The sequence below is a fragment of the Pleurodeles waltl genome, chromosome 3_1, assembly GCF_031143425.1.
Source record: "Pleurodeles waltl isolate 20211129_DDA chromosome 3_1, aPleWal1.hap1.20221129, whole genome shotgun sequence".
NCBI classification, from domain to species: domain Eukaryota; kingdom Metazoa; phylum Chordata; class Amphibia; order Caudata; family Salamandridae; genus Pleurodeles; species Pleurodeles waltl.
Window position 1 is genome coordinate 1,069,930,278 of NC_090440.1, and position 16,630 is coordinate 1,069,946,907.

General features: G+C 45.5%; 1 protein-coding gene across 1 annotated transcript in view; it reads right to left on the minus strand.

Annotated features, from left to right (window-relative positions):
• LOC138284974 (6-pyruvoyl tetrahydrobiopterin synthase-like) overlaps positions 1 to 16,333 on the minus strand; it is a 95,585-nt gene extending 79,252 nt beyond the window's left edge. Inside the window, exon 1 of the mRNA XM_069224347.1 lies at positions 16,164 to 16,333. Within this exon, the coding sequence (XP_069080448.1) occupies positions 16,164 to 16,258 (95 nt within the window). The 5' untranslated portion in view covers positions 16,259 to 16,333. The remainder of the gene's footprint in view (positions 1 to 16,163) is intronic.
• Positions 16,334 to 16,630: the final 297 nt, after the last annotated feature.

Consider the following 16,630-nt stretch of genomic DNA (forward strand, 5'->3'; position numbering starts at 1 on the left):
GACACCTTAGGGGCTGTCCTGACTGGCCAGTGACTCCTCCTTGTTGCTTTCTTTGTTCCCTCCAGCCTTGCCGCCAAAAGTGGGGGCCGTGGCCGGAGGGGGCGGGCAACTCCACTAAGCTGGAGTGCCCTGCTGGGCTGTGACAAAGGGGTGAGCCTTTGAGGCTCACCGCCAGGTGTTACAGCTCCTGCCTGGGGGAGGTGTTAGCATCTCCACCCAGTGCAGGCTTTGTTACTGGCCTCAGAGTGACAAAGGCACTCTCCCCATGGGGCCAGCAACATGTCTCTAGTGTGGCAGGCTGCTGGAACTAGTCAGCCTACACAGACAGTCGGTTAAGTTTCAGGGGGCACCTCTAAGGTGCCCTCTGGGGTGTATTTTGCAATAAAATGTACACTGGCATCAGTGTGCATTTATTGTGCTGAGAAGTTTGATACCAAACTTCCAAGTTTTCAGTGTAGCCATTATGGTGCTGTGGAGTTCGTGTATGACAAACTCCCAGACCATATACTCTTATGGCTACCCTGCACTTACAATGTCTAAGGTTTTGTTTAGACACTGTAGGGGTACCATGCTCATGCACTGGTACCCTCACCTATGGTATAGTGCACCCTGCCTTAGGGCTGTAAGGCCTGCTAGAGGGGTGACTGACCTATACTTGCATAGGCAGTGAGAGGCTGGCATGGCACCCTGAGGGGAGTGCCATGTCGACTTACTCGTTTTGTTCTCACTAGCACACACAAGCTGGCAAGCAGGGTGTCTGTGCTGAGTGAGAGGTCTCAAGGGTGGCATAAGACATGCTGCAGCCCTTAGAGACCTTCCTTGGCATCAGGGCCCTTGGTACTAGAAGTACCAGTTACAAGGGACTTATCTGGATGCCAGGGTCTGCCAATTGTGGATACAAAAGTACAGGTTAGGGAAAGAACACTGGTGCTGGGGCCTGGTTAGCAGGCCTCAGCACACTTTCAATTGTAAACATAGCATCAGCAAAGGCAAAAAGTCAGGGGGCAACCATGCCAAGGAGGCATTTCCTTACAGGTGCCATGGGTGTAGTGTGAGTGGTGTGGGTGAGGGTGTGTGGGGTGATGTGTTGGGGTGTGTGATGTAAGCTGCATGGATAGTGTAAAGGTGATGGTGTTATGTGGCTCTGGTTGTATGGGTGCTCTTGCTGTATCTCTCTCTGGTGGCTTTTATTTCTAGTCGTAAAGGGATGTGGGTATTGTGGGTGTGTGTTTTATAGTGGTGTGGTGTGGGTGTGGTGTGTGTATGTGTGTTAGGTGTGTGTAGTTTGAATTGTCCAATGTGGTGTAGTTTTGTTTGAGTATTTGTATTTTGAGCGCGGCGGTATGTCCCGCCAATAGTTTACCGACATTGAATGTCCACTGCAGTGATTCATGGGTCATAATGTGATGGGCGTTGTTCTGTTGGCGTAATGGTGTGGGTTAGGATACCGCCAGTTTATCACTAACCTTTGGGCTGGCGAACTTGTGTGTGTGGCTGTATAGTGACGGTTTGGCATGTGTGTGTCATAATATAGTTGGCGGTTATCCACCGCGGCGACGTTATGTTGGCGGCAGTCGGCATGGCGGTAAGTGGGACTTACCGCCAATATCATAATGAGGGCTGTAGTCCCCAAATCTTTTTGTGGCTGTTGCAATATTTCTTTCATGTTGCAGACACTTAGGGCCATATTTATACTCTGGTTGCGCCGAATTTGCGTAGTTTTTTTCGACGCAAATTCGACGCAGAACTAACGCCAACTAACGCCATATTTATACTCTGGCGTTAGACGCTTCGGGCGCCAAAGTGCCCGGAGTGTGCGTCATTTTTTAGCGTGAACCCCTTCCTTGCGTTAATGATATGCAAGGGAGGCGTTCCCGTCTTAAAAAATGACTCCCAGGCCTTTACGTGGTATTTATACTCCCGGGCAAAAGAGACGCCCGGGAGTGGGCGTGGCCAAAAACGGCGCATTTGCGCCGCTTTTTAACGCCTGGGTCAGGGATGGCGTTAAGGGACAAGTGGGCTCAAAATGAGCCCAGAGTGCCCTCCCCTGCCCCCAGGGACCCCCCCTGCCACCCTTGCCCACCCCAGGAGGACACCCAAGGACGGAGGGACCCATCCCATGGACATTAAGGTAAGTTCAGGTAAGTATTTTTTTGTTTTTTGTTTGTGGCATAGGGGGGCCTGATTTGTGCCCCCCTACATGCCACTATGCCCAATGACCATGCCCAGGGGACAGAAGTCCCCTGGGCATGGCCATTGGGCAAGGGGGCATGACTCCTATCTTTACAATGATAGGAGTCATGTTGATGGGGGATGGGCGTCGAAAAAAAATGGCGCAAGTCGGGTTACGACGATTTTTTCGACGTAACCTGACTTGCCCCATTTTAAGACGCCCATACGCCATTTTCCCCCTACGCCGGCGCTGTCTGGTGTACGTGGTTTTTTTCCACGCAAACCAGGCAGCGCCGGTCTGCTTGCGCCGGCTAACGCCATTCCATAAATACGGCGCCCGCATGGCGCTTCAGAATGGCGTTAGACGGCGCTAAATTTTTTGACGCTAAACTGCGTTAGCGCAGTTTAGCGTCAAAAAGTATAAATATGGGCCTTAATCAGAGCACTTACTCGTGCAGGAGCACACTCCCACAGGAGCAAGCTGGCTCAAGAGAAAAAGCCCCATAGGGCAAACAGAATGATCATAGTTTTGAAGCTTGGCTCGTTGGACTCTCGCGAGGGTCCTTAAAGACCAATTGTCCAGATGTGCAAATATTTTTGTATGTTAATTTCTTCTAAACTGCTGAATGTATTTATACAAACATTTCACAAAGCATGCTTTCTGGATTAAGAGCTAGCTCCCTGCCAAATCTGTTGCAATTGTGTTCTTTCATTTGGGCAGAAGACCATTTCAAAATAAAGTTTATGGAAAGAACATGAGGATTTTATGTTTTGGGATTCCTACCTTTTTCTTTGCAAACCCCCTTTGCTTGATGGATCACCTAGAAACATTTAATGAAAACACTAGGCAAAAAAGAGTAGTTTTTTGTAAAGTTTTGTGAAGATGCCAAAGATAATAACAAACCAAAAAAGGCATTTCTTTTAGAAACAGTACCTAACTATAACTACCCAATTAAGATCGCCTCCCTGTAATATATATATATATATATATATATATATATATATATATATATATATATCTTTGCCATGGGAGTTTCCTTCTCTCCAAGCTACGCTGATCTTGTTATGGGTTGGTGGGAAAAACACATAGCTTGGCGAGATGAAAATGAGAAATATATGGAGAAGGTAGTGATCTGGCTCCATTATATTGATGACCTATTTATAATTTGGAATGGTACAGAAGGACAATTCAAGGAATTTTTTTACAAAATTGAATCATAACGACGTGGGATTAAAATTTACATACAAAATGAGTGAAAGTCAGATAGATTTTTGGGATGTAATGGTATTTATAAAATATGACAAATTACAAACAACATTCCAACGTAAGCCCACGGCAACCAATAGTATATTGCATGGGTCTAGCTTTCATCCAAGGTCACTCATAAGAAGCATTCCGTATGGGGAATTTATCTGAGTGAAGAGGAATTGCTCTGATAGTATTTATATGGAGGAGAAATTTAGAGACACGGAGGAGACATTTGTTAAGAGGGGTTATAAGCAATGTTCCCTGTAAAGTGCACGCGCAGGTGCACACGCACCCTTCCTTCCAGTAGCTGTTCAGGATTCACGAGATATCACATGTGGCAGGAGCGAGTGTTCCTTGAGCTGTTCATTGAGCATTCCTCAAGCTGCCTGGTGATACGGGCAGATTGCAAGCGGAAGTGCAGGCAGAGCGCGAGCACAAGGGTCTGGTGCGCACTGGTAAATAATGGCACACCGATTAAGGCAATATTGAAGTGAAGCAAGCGGAGGTTGCACATCAATTATGAAACTGTTGAGGTGACTTCTTCGTAGGTTGTTTCTGCTTGTTGTCAATGTGTATACAAGTGACTCCACCAGCCAGTAAATACCTCAGGAGATGGTTTATTTCACTTCCAAGGAAATAACGTCATCCAGCACTTTCTATCCTCCTCAGCCGGCATCTCTCCTTTCACATCATAACATAACTGAACTCCAAGCTACATTCTAACTCTGCTTAAGTTCCATGCACATGCCTGGAACTACGTCAAGATACCACAACGTGCCTATTGATAGCTTTAAATACATTGTGCCATATAGTTTAATAATAATTTTTTAGCTCCTAACCGTGCATGCTCCATATTCTTTCCTTGTGAGATACTGAATGGTAATTGATTGGAAGGGACGAGGTTCTTGTCATTTAGTATTAAAAATCCCAGCAGCCCATACTCTTCACTCCTCAACAGGTCGATTTCCAGCCCTCCTGCAGACCCACTGTCCCTTTACATTTGCAGTTTGCTCATTTTCCTCTACTAATAAAATCAAACTCTCGCCTGGGTTTTATTTATTCTCTTCTATCTGTAATTAGGAGAGGAGTCCACAGATGTGGTGTCTACTTTTGCTGTCCACTTATTTACTTTTCATCTCAGGACAGTACCCTAATAGGCAGGATTGCCTGCTCTTCCCCTGCACTGATCTATGCTCTCCATGGCTTGCAATGATAGCGGGGTCTGGCAGATAGAAAGTCATCTGCCATACATTTTCAGGTGGTAATGTAGCAAGTTCACCAGCTAGGCCCTGAAGGTTTCGTATTTCCTCTTAGAAGATCTATAAGCAGTCAAGGTGTATTGTTAAGTTTGGTCTCTAGCGAAAATAGAAATAAAATATTTCATTCCGCGCAATACATACAATCTCTTAACATGAAACAAGGCTAGAAGAATCTAACGTGAACACATAGCAACTGCATTTCCACAGAATTTTGTTTTCTCTCTCTGTGACCTCAGCACCCGCCGGTAATAGAATTCCTGTGGTATTTAGAAAAGGGCACAACATTTTTTTTGTTTTAATTTACCACAGCCTACTACTATAGTGAATGTGCCTAGTTAAACTTCTCTCCCCTCTTCTTGCAGTGTCACTGTTTACTTTACTCCCTTTAGATCCCATCTTCACTTCACTGTTGCTCCTTATACACCACAGGATTCTAACTAAACTCTTTTGGGTGGTGTTAACACATTGGTTGAGGACTTGCTGTGCAAATGTGCTTCTGGCTTCCTATTTTCTTGTCCGCCTATTTGGTAAAATTAACAGTGTAACTCATAAGGGCGGTTACAACTTAGGCCCATGTTTATTAGTCTTTCCAATCTTTCATCACCTGCCCTGGGGTCTTCTTCCAATGGAGTTACAAGTGAATTATTCATTTTATGATCTTTTGCTGCTTTAGGCTTTTCTGGTGCACTCCAGCCTCATACAAAGGTGCCAAATGTGACGGTAGGAGGCCAAAAAAGCAGGGCCATATTTACAAAGTGGTGCAATGCATGCATTGCACCACTTTGTAACCGTTTGCGCTACATTATGCCTGTACCAGCCATAATGTGTGCAAAAGAAGCATTCCCCTGATAGTGGGGCCATAAAAATGGTGCAAAGAAATCTAACAGATTTCTTTGCATCATTTTTTCCAGGAGTTTTAATGCCTGCTCAGAGAAGGCATTAAAAGGAGTCTCTCTTTGGTTTCAATTGGCCTCTGGGTGCTTTGCAGGATTAGCATCAACATATATATAACTCCTATAACTTATGCTAAATATCTTCTTTCTAATTACAGACAGTCATCATTTGGATTTGAATGAGCAGGGATGAGGCCCAAGGAAGACCAGGTAATTCTGTAGACGTTCCAGGTGGGATTAAGGGCTCTAGATAAATCAGTGTTCATGATCCACACCTTTGCTTCAATTACAGGTTTGTGGACCAAGCAAGTTATAGATTCGAATGGGCCGATATGCGGAGAAGCATAAGGACTATGTAATATTTTGGTAGGTCCCCCATCTGGGTCACCTGGCAGATTATAATATGGCAACATGCTGTAACCAACTGTTAACCATCTTTTCTTTTGTTGCAGTTATCTCAGAGAGTACTGGTCATAAATGAGGACGGGCAGACCGGAGTAGCAGCAGAAAGAACAGGTTATTATTTGCTAGTTTTTTCCTTATGATGATTCTGAGGCATTGAAACAATCAGGTGCTTTAATAATTTTTTCCTCTTTTACAGGTATCTTAGACCCTTCTACACATAAATTTGAACAGGCACAAGTGAGTAGAAGGAGAAAGACAAGGTAATACTTTTGCAGATTTTCATTATGGTGCACCTAGTACAGTGGAATATGACAACCTACTTTAATCACATTTTCTTCTCTTGCAGTCATCTGCGATAGCACTACTCATAGATTACAAAAAAGGCACATGTGAGTAGAAGCAGAAAGACAAAGTAATTATTTGGTAGCTTTTCATTTTAGTACATCTGAAACATTGGAACATAAGCATGTGCTGTAACCATTGTTTTCTTCTATTGCAGACATCTAAGACAGTGTTACATCTACAGGCAGGTGAAAGAACAAACAGAAAGGCCCAGGTAATTACTTGCTACATTTTCCAAGAGATAGCTCAGACTTGTCTGGTAGAGTGCATTCAATAGCATAAGAACCAACTTTGAATATTGTTCCAAGCTTAAAAAAGTCCCTCTTTTTTTTTGCAGGTTTTGCAGCATAGTGGGCTCCGACTGATTGTCCCCAAAGTTTCTAATTTCTGTGATTTCTGCAGAGAACAGTGCTTTACCACAAAGGAAGAAATGCTGTCTTCTGTTCAAAGAAGAATGGCTGAAAGAAATTGTGGAGACTGAGACACAGAAGTCATGAAGCAAGGTCCGCGTACAACTGGGAGAGCTATTTCTATACAATCCAAAAGTAGGCCTGATTTGCAGAATACGTGCAGAAGCAAAAATCGCAGGGGACTTATCTAGTGGGAAGAAATGGAGTGATGGCTGGAAGCTGGACTACTTGAAACGCCACCTGTGTAGCAAAGTTCATGAATCTGCTTTGGTGACCATAAGAAATAAAAGTGCAGCTGCCAGGATGGGTTTTGGAGTGTGCACCATGCTGACTGAAACCACTAGTGACAGTGCAAACAGACTAGAAGTGGTTGAATGGCAAAGATCTCTTCCTGAGGAGATAAATATTCTCATCCACAATGTGTTGCTAGCAGTTAAAATGAACACTTCAATGTCTGTTCATGACATCCATGACCACATCGCATGTGAAGATACCAGTCAGCTGGAGGAACATGAACTATGCCTTTGAGTTTTTGGAGGCAATCAACAGCGTGATACGCTCTGACTTCATGATAGAACTGCGCAGTGCTCGGTATCACACATTTATAATTGAGAGCACAGATATTTCAGTTATAAAATTGCTCATCCTCTACTTCAAATTCCGATCCGTAACATCAACAGAGCACAAAACAGTGTTTGGGGGAATTGTAACTCTGAGTACATGCAATGCGGAGGCTATCACTATAGCTGTAAAAGACTTCTAAACTGCCAATAAGCTGGACTATATAAAAATGGTCATGTTTACATCAGATGGTGCATCAGTGATGCTGGAAAAGAACAATCATATGACATACTTACACTCGTGAGAAGTAGAAGTTGATTTGATCTTTTCACAAGTCAGCTCCTTCCTCTTCACCACTGTGATCTTCAGTTTGCATTTCAGGGTTCTCATCTGCAGTTCTCATTCAAGATTCTCCCCTGGTGGCACTGCAGGCTCCCCCTCTTCTGGAATGTACAGGATATTCCTATGCAGGACAATGCTTGGAGCATGCAGCATGCCACAGTGATCTGACACGCTTTCCCGGGTAAGTAGAAGAGGGCTCTACCAATCCTGTCCAGACAGTAAAATCTGGCCTTCAGGAGCCCAAAAGCCCACTCCAAAACCTGCCATGTTCTTCCATGGGCCTCATTGAAGCAAACTTCCACTGGCGTAGTTGGATTCCCCGGTGGCATCAATAACCAGAGACTGTTTGGTTATGCTGAGTGTCCTGTTAAGGAATGGGACGTAAGTGCAACAATGAGTACTCACTTCATGATTGTAGCATCTGACATTGCTCATAAACAATCAGTACAGATGTGCCTTACCAACTAGGCAGGCCCTCTCTGGTTGCAGTTGTGACATCAGCAGGGGTATAGTGCTGTTCCTCATTATATAGCAATCATAGGCTGAACCAGTAAAGCAGGCACACGAATTTGAGATGTAGGGATCCGCCAAGCAGACAACCTGCAGTTTGATAGAATGGAAGTTTTTTCTGTTGCAATAGACTTGTTCAGTGGCCTGTGGTGGCACCAAACCAACATGTGTGCCATCAATAGTCCCCACCTCATGTGGGAGAAGGGCAAAACCATAGAAGCAAGCATTCACAGTGGCTAATTCCCTGTGTCGGGGGAATCTGACACAGCTCTCAATGTGTTTTAACATTGCTGATAGGAAATCTTTCAACACCAGACTGAACTTAGGTTGAGACATACCACCAGATAGGGCCACTGTATGTTGGATGGACCCTGTGGTCAGGAAGTGCAATAGTGACATGTCTAGTACAATGGGTGGTATGAGGTATGGATTACTGTTAGCTGGCATCAGATCTGGCTTCAACTGATGGCATAAATCCACTATTCTTTGCTTATTCAGACAATAGAGCTGGATGACGTGGCATTCCCCCATTGTCTGAAGGTCTGGCAATGGACGGTAGACAGGAGGTTGTTGCATCCTCCCTCTCCCAGGGTACCTATGTGTGAAACTACATTATTTGGAACATTAGTCACTGTGTCCACAGCAACATACATGATGCATACCAACAATATCATGTGACAAAGAATTTCTGACTGGATATACATGACACCCAGTACACATCAAAGCTGGACACTACACAAAGGTCAAATGTGACCCCCATGGTTGTGAACATGTGACCACAAGATGAATTCGGAAGACACCCAACTATCTGCTACACAATTGCACCTCAAAATATGACTGTATTTTCTGACTGCCAAAAATACCGTCAGCGGTGGTGGCCTATGCACCACTGTCATAAGCCATCTGTGTCCTTCAACACACCACACTGGTGGTTGTGAAGACGAACCTACACAACAAGACTGATTGAATATGTTTGTGATGATATTAAACGTATATTGTTTTTGTGATGCATATAACAGGGCCACATACAGGGGGTCATTACGACCTCGGCGGTCTTTTCGCAAGACCGCCGATGTACCGCCGTGCTGAAGACCACGGTCTTCCGCGCCGCGTATTATGACTGCTGCAGCCTGACATCCTTTTTCATACGGAAAGCCGCCAGCAGCCATACTGGCGGACGGCAGGAAAGTGGAGGTTACTCAACCTCCACCGCCACGTCAACAGAACACCACCCACTGAATCACGTCCCATGATTTGGTGTGGCGGTGTTCTGGTGACGGTGTTCTGGTGGCGGGACTGCCCCCATGGATCCCATCCACTCCCGGAGGTTTTACGGACAAGGTAAGTTGATCGTCCGTTAGGGAAGGGGTGGGGGGGTGTAGTGTTGTGTGCGTGCATGGGGGTGGGCGTGTGGGAGTGTAGAGGGGTGAGTGAGTGAGTGTATGCGTACAGGGGGTGTTGTGTGTATGGGAAATATGTGCGGGTCGGACGGTGTGCATGTCTGTGTGTATGTGTGCAGGTATGTGTGCAGGTATGTGTTGTTGGGGTGTATGTGTGCGTGTAGGGGTGTGTATATGAGCATGTTGGGGGTGTGTGCATGTAGGGGGTGTATATGTGCATGTTTGGGGTCGGGGTGGGGAGGGGGGTTGTGCCATTTTTGGGGGGTGGCTGGGGGGTGTGAGGGGAGGATTTGTGGGGGGTATCGGGGTGGGGGAGACCCCTATCAGTGCCAGGGAAGGAATTCCCTGGCAATGATAGTGCCTACCACCATGGTTCTCATGGCGGTTCCCAACCACCCGAGATCCATGGCGGTATGCAGGGTCCTGATACCGTTGGCGGTCTAGTGACGACTGCCGGGCTGGAGACCGCAATTTCCAGCCCAGCGGTCTTCACCGCCATGGCGGTCGGAATGGTGAAGTGGTCATAATTCCTTTTTTTTTTCGACGCCCTGTTTGCGGTCTTACTGCCGCTTTACCACTGACCGCCAGGGTCGTAATGAGGGCCACAGTCTTTCAAGCTGCCAAAATGGCACATGCCAGACCTACTCCACAGGACATCAGGAATTGCCTGTGGCCGCCGGTGGAAGTCACCCACACGGTAGGCAGGTTCAACTGCAGCAAACACAGTTAACATTGTTGCCTGTGGCAGTCTCAGCCCAATGGCTTTGTCAGTCGGCGGTGATGACCACGAAAGTGGTGTTATGTGTGCGCCATGTTGTACAAAATCAGTCACTTGGCTCCTGCCACTGCAGCCAGCAATACCTGCAAGACTTCTGCTGCTCTGCTGTGTGCTGCCTCAGGGAGCAACAATGCTACGTCCAGGAGGTGAAAGGGCCCCTGCCTTCTCTCCAGAGGACCTGGAGAGGCTTGTGACATAGGTCTTATCCTGTGTGGTCTGCTCTATAGCTTATCAGAGGAGCAAGTAAGTACCTCACAGGCACATTTTACTCTGTTCAAAACCATTCTCTCCTTCCTCACAGACTACAATGTGCCCTTGTGTGCCAGTTAGACTCCTTGAGTGCCTGTTGTTACAGTCTGTGTGGCATCAATGGGATGTACATGGTGCAGGTATTGGAAACCGGTACTATATGTTGTGCTCATTCGCATTGTGCTTTGTGATGTTTTTGGGGGTCCTAGATCCTCCTTGTAGTGGATGTATATAACTAGGCAGGAGGACTTTACTGCCATCCAATTACATTTCTTTGTTTATGATCGTTGTACATGTTAGACAACATGTATGTGCATGACAGCACGAGCTGTGTATGTATCTTGTCTAAGTCATTTGAGGATCCTGTAAGCAATGTATATTGCGCAGCAGATCTTTCTACCCACATCTGATCTTGCCAAACTGTTGTCTAGGAAGCATATCATGACTCACTATTCCCATCAGGTTGCCATAAAAGCCACATTGCTGATGGTCACATGATGTACTGTCATGCATGGAAGTGATGGAAATGTGGGTTTCATGTAGGTTCTGTATGCTCAGCCTGCAGATATCAGGGCCTGTCAAATGTATCTCCCAGTATGGGACATAGGCAGGCTGTGGGAGTGTCACTCTGGCTATGCAACTGTGCCCCTTTCCTGTAGACCTGCAGATTCTGCCAGGTGGCCAATATGTGGCATTAGTGGCAAAACTTACCAGAAATGTCCCTGTCCATTGACTAGATTAGGAATGGGTACTGAGATAAATCCCAGAACTAGTCATAAGTGCATTTTGCATCATTGTCAATGTGTGTCTTTGATTCATGACAGGTCGCTTACTCCCATGGTTCTATTGTCGCCTTCAAATAAGTCATATTTGTCCTGTACAGGTTTATTGCACAAATGACAGACCCACAGTGCATACAGTGTGTAGATTCCTAGGAGGCCATGACGTGACTCAGTAGCTTGGTTACATAGCAGAGACTGTGCAATACATACTTTGAATGCCATCTCTGTAAGATAGACATATATGTTCAAAGGAGTATTCTGTGGTAAAGTTACATAGCACAGAAATCGAGGTGCCATGAGTCTGCATTTAGTAGGTCACATGTCCACAAATGCACACAGAAGACACTTTGGCCCATATTTATACTTTCTTAGCGCCGCAATTGCGTCATTTTTTATCGCAGAAATGGCTCAAACTTTCAAAATACAATTATATTTTGTAAGTTTGCGCCTTTTTTGCGTCAAAAAGTGGCGCAAATGTGGCACTAAAAAAGTATAAGTATGGGCCTTTGTGTACCCACCATATTCCATTTCATTTTCACCTAAGTGTAAGGGTGAAGTCTGTACTATGGTAGTTTCCTGTAGGGGCTGTATGTGTAGGAGGCTGGCCTGACTTATAGTGGATACCTAGTGGTACTTACACCTTGTGCCAGGTCCCGTTATCCCTTATTAGTAGATTAATAGTGTTCTAGCAGCTTAGGCTGATAGAGGTAGCTATAGCAGAGCAGCTTAGGCTGAACTAGGAGACATGCAAAGCTCCTACTATTCCACTTATATCACATTGCACTATATCATAAGAAACACAATACTCAGAGTTACTAAAATAAAGGTACTTTATTTTAGTGACAATATGCCAAAAGTATCTCAGAGGATATACTCCCTTAGGAGGTAAGTAAAATACACAAAATATACACACAAACCAAAATCAGGTAAGTAAAACACTTAGAAAAGTAGTGCGAACACTGTAGAACACAATAGAATGCAATAGGAGACCATAGGCCTAGGGGCAGCACAAACCATATACTCCAAAAGTGGAATGCGAATCACAAATGGACCCCAGGCTTAGTGTAGTGTGTAGAGGATCACTGGGAGTGTCAGAAAACACTAAGGGTGTCCAAGATACCCCACCCCAAGACCCTAAAAAGTAGGAGTAAAGTTACTCTACTACTCCAGAAAGACAGTAAAGTTGGGATAGGGAATTCTGCCCAGACAACAACTGACTGCAAAGCACTGAAGACGGATTCCTGGACCTGAGTACCTGCAAAGGAAGGGGACCAAGTCCAAGAATCACGCAAGTGTCTGGGGAGGCAAGAGCCCACTAAACCCCGGATAAGGGTGCAAAAGGGCTGCCTCCGAATGGAAGAAGCCGTAGATTCGGCAACAACAGAAGGTGCCAGGAACTTCTCCTTTGGTCAGAAGATGTCCCATGGTGTTCTGGAGGATGCAGAGTTGTTTCCATGCAGAAAGACTGCAAACAAGCATTACTAGCTGCAAGAGTCGCGGTTGAAGATAATGGGTGCTGCCAGGGCCCAGGAAACACCAGGAGGTCGCCCCTTGGAGGAGGAGACAGGGGGGCGCTCAGCAACAAAAGGAGCCCACTCAAATGCAGGCAGCACCCGCAGATGCACTTGAACAGGTGTTCAAGAAATCTGAGCATGGCGGTCGTCTCAACACAACAAAAGAGGGTCCCACGAAGCTGGAGGTCAACTCAGCAAGTTGGGCAATGCAGGTGGAAGTACTGGGGACCTCTGCTGTGCATGAATGAACTCTTGCAAAAGTGCACAGAAGTCATAGCAGCTGCAGATCACACAGTACACAGGATTACTGTCTGACGTGGGGAGGCAAGGACTTACCTCCACCAAGTTTGGACAGAAGGACCACTGGACTGTCGGGGTCACTTGGATCCAGCTCCTGTGTTTCAGGGACCATGCTCGTCAAGATGAGATGGGACCCAGAGGACCGGTGATGCAGAAGTTTGGTGCCTGCATTGGCAGGCGGAAGAGTCTGTCGACCCACTGGAGATTTCTTCTTGACTTCCAGTGCAGGGTGAAGGCAGACAGCCCTCAGAGCATGCATCACCAAGAAACAGTCGAGCAAGCCGGCAGGATTAGGTGCTACAATGTTGCTGGTAGTCTTCTTGCTACTTTGTTGCAGTTTTGCAGGCGTCCTGGAGCAGTCAGAGGTCGATCCTTGGTAGATGTCGAAGAGAGAAGTGCAGAGGAACTCTGGTGAGCTCTTGCATTCGTTATCTTAGGAGGAACCCACATTAGTGACCCTAAATAGCCCTCGGAGGAGGATTGGCTACCTAACCAAGTAAGGGCCTATCAGGAGGGGTGTCTGACGTAACCTGCTGGCACTGGCCACTCAGAGGTCTCCATTGTGCCCTCACACCTCCGCATTCAAGATGGCAGAGGTCTGGGACACACTGGAGGAGCACTGGGCACCACCCCTGGGGTGGTGACGGACAGGGGATGACACCTGAAGAGCCTCCCTGCCTACTTCAGCCCCTTCCTATGTAGGTTCCTTGGCTTTGATCGGAGTCAAGGTTGGGCACAGTAATGTGCATGGTCTCATGTTGACTGGCCAATGAATCTGCTCTTCAGCATTTGAATTGAATAAACACAGGCTCTTGTATTGTTGAGTACACATTTGTCCTGCCATTACTTTTCAGCTATTCATTGTTCCAGAGTAACTTGTGTTGTATGCCTACAGTTGTGTGTGTTTCTTCCTGATTGCTAATCCATTTGCTGTTGTTTGCAATATCTGACTTTGTGGGCAATGATGGTGTAACCCAAGACAAGGATAGATGTTCACTGTATGGATATGTGGGTGTTTATCCAATCGGGGTGTCAGTGCATTGTGTTATGTTTGTTAGGGTAAGTATTTGATGTGTGTACCTTGCAGATACTTCATCTAGATGTATGACCCATGCTGTTCCTGTTGTATGTGCTTCCTTGACTTGCACTTACAGATTTGGCAGGTAGGCATGTCACTTGGCTCAGATACATGAAGGGCCAGTTCCTCTGCAAATGGTGTTTATGTTTAAGGGGTATGTGCAAAGTGAAATGTGCCCCACGGACAGCATCCTTACATGAGTGTTCCTGATGCCGCCATCCCCATTGTGCTGGTATTGTTTGTACTGTGAGCTTTGGATGTTTGTTTCACAGACTATTGTGCATCCCATTGACCTTCGATTGTGGGTCAATCTGGGTGATGTGTGGGTCCATTACAGGCATGTTTCATGGAAGGGGTATTCGTGTTTCATGTCACATCCATACGTATGTGCCTTCAATCTGATGATAGTCCAAGGCATGTGAGGAATGTGAGGGTGTCAGTTTAATTGGTAGATGTTAGTTTGCTGTGGTGTTGATGTTGTTTGACAAGATGTTCTGTACACCTCACTCTCCCTGTGCCTGAGATGGGCAGATGTGTGTTTTTGTGGAGTGTGGCAGTGCAGTGTCAATGACCTGCCCAAAGGGGACGTTTGATATCTGTGAATGTGTCATTCTTTGTGAATGACTCTGACTGTGGATAAAGTGAGGGGAAGGGACCAGAAAGCTAGCAATTAGGCCCTACGTGTGTTTCCATTTGCCTGTAAAAAGGAAAATATGGATGGTTTTTATACCTGCATGACAGGCTTTCAGGTATTAAACATGCACTATAGCCTATGGCAAATGTAATAAGGTGGACAGGATATCTTTCGCTTTTGTGACAGAGTAATCCATCCATCAATCACTAACTCAGCCACAAAAACATACAAAATCCTCATTCATCACATGAGAAATGCTTCCTTTGGCCTCATTTAGGGTCACTTGAAGCACTTTTACTGATACAACTCCGTCTCTGATGACTGCAGACTTCATCGATATTATAGCGCTGTTATAATGTTATCTATCAATTTACGAAAAATGCATCCTTGGTACACACAAAATACAAAAGCAAGCAGGCTGTAGGCGGAATGGATGAAACTCAGTCCATATTATATTTGAAAGGTCAAAGCCTTGTCTTACACAAAAAAAGTTCCCCCACACACGGAAAAGCGTTCCTTTGAAGGCAAGAACATCACTTTCCTTCAGTCCTGACAAACCACTGGTACCACCATCAATGTCAGCAAAACTATACTGCTCTCACACTTACAATTAGTGAAACACATCTCACGCATTCCAGAAGCAAACAGGTTGTGGGTTAGACACACAAATAGTGAAAACCTTTAGACGCTGACGACTCTTTCCCAGCTCCACTACAGAAGCATGACCTCACTTTCACCTATACTACACCTGCTGCCTTCCCAAACCTCATGCAGGAAGTAACCAAAAGTTTTCAATTTCATGTCTGATTTCAAGGACTGCTTTCACCATAATTTGCTAGTGCTCTGCTCTAGGTAGGTTGTCTACATAAGAGCGTAGTTGTGTTACTTGTCAGGCATTTAAATTAAGGACTTTGAGTTTGTGGTACACTCCAAATACCATGAATAGGAAATCCTGCTGGTAACATTATAGGTAATAACGATTATTATATTTGTTTGAGTTGAGACAGTAAGAGAGGTAGACAGCGATGGAAGAGGTGTTGATGGCGAATAAGAAGAGTGAGGATGTAAAAGGAGAGCGAAGAAGAGGTCGGGAGAGTCAGTGAAACGGAAAATGAAAGCCAGAGAAACAGGAAGGGAGGGGATGAGAGAGACGGAGAGAAAGAGGGGGAAGAGAGAAGATGTAATAGATAATAAGAGAGTGAGAGAAAGAAAGAGGGCTAAAGAGAAAAATAAAGCATAAAGAGAGATATGGCAAGAGAGAGAGAGAGAGAACTCCTAACTTCACCTGCTCAGTCTGTGTGCTGCTGCGAAGGACAACATGTAGGACAATGTAACCGATTTAGAAAATGGTTCCCGCTTCACGTTGCTGACTTGAGCCATCTCGCCTGAGCAGGATCCCTTCTCGCAGGGTGTGAATGTCAGGCAATGAAAAGCAGTAAAAGACTCCTGAGGCCCTGCATCTGAGGGTTTGACTTATACTGTTTCTTCTTGTGACCATTACATCATGGGCGCTCTTCAAATGACATCGGTTTATGGTGCCAAATTATCCTCGCGCTTCATATTACTTCGGACTACGGGGCCAAGTTATCCTTATTTTACACGGACACAATATGTGTATGTGAAACATTTTCTGTATTTTGGGCGTAACTGTAACGTCTATTCTACATCTACAAACGTCAGTTGCAAAGCACTGCTCAGAACTAAATAGTTTATATTGCATGTCCAAGTAAACAATGTTGTGCCCAAGGAGAA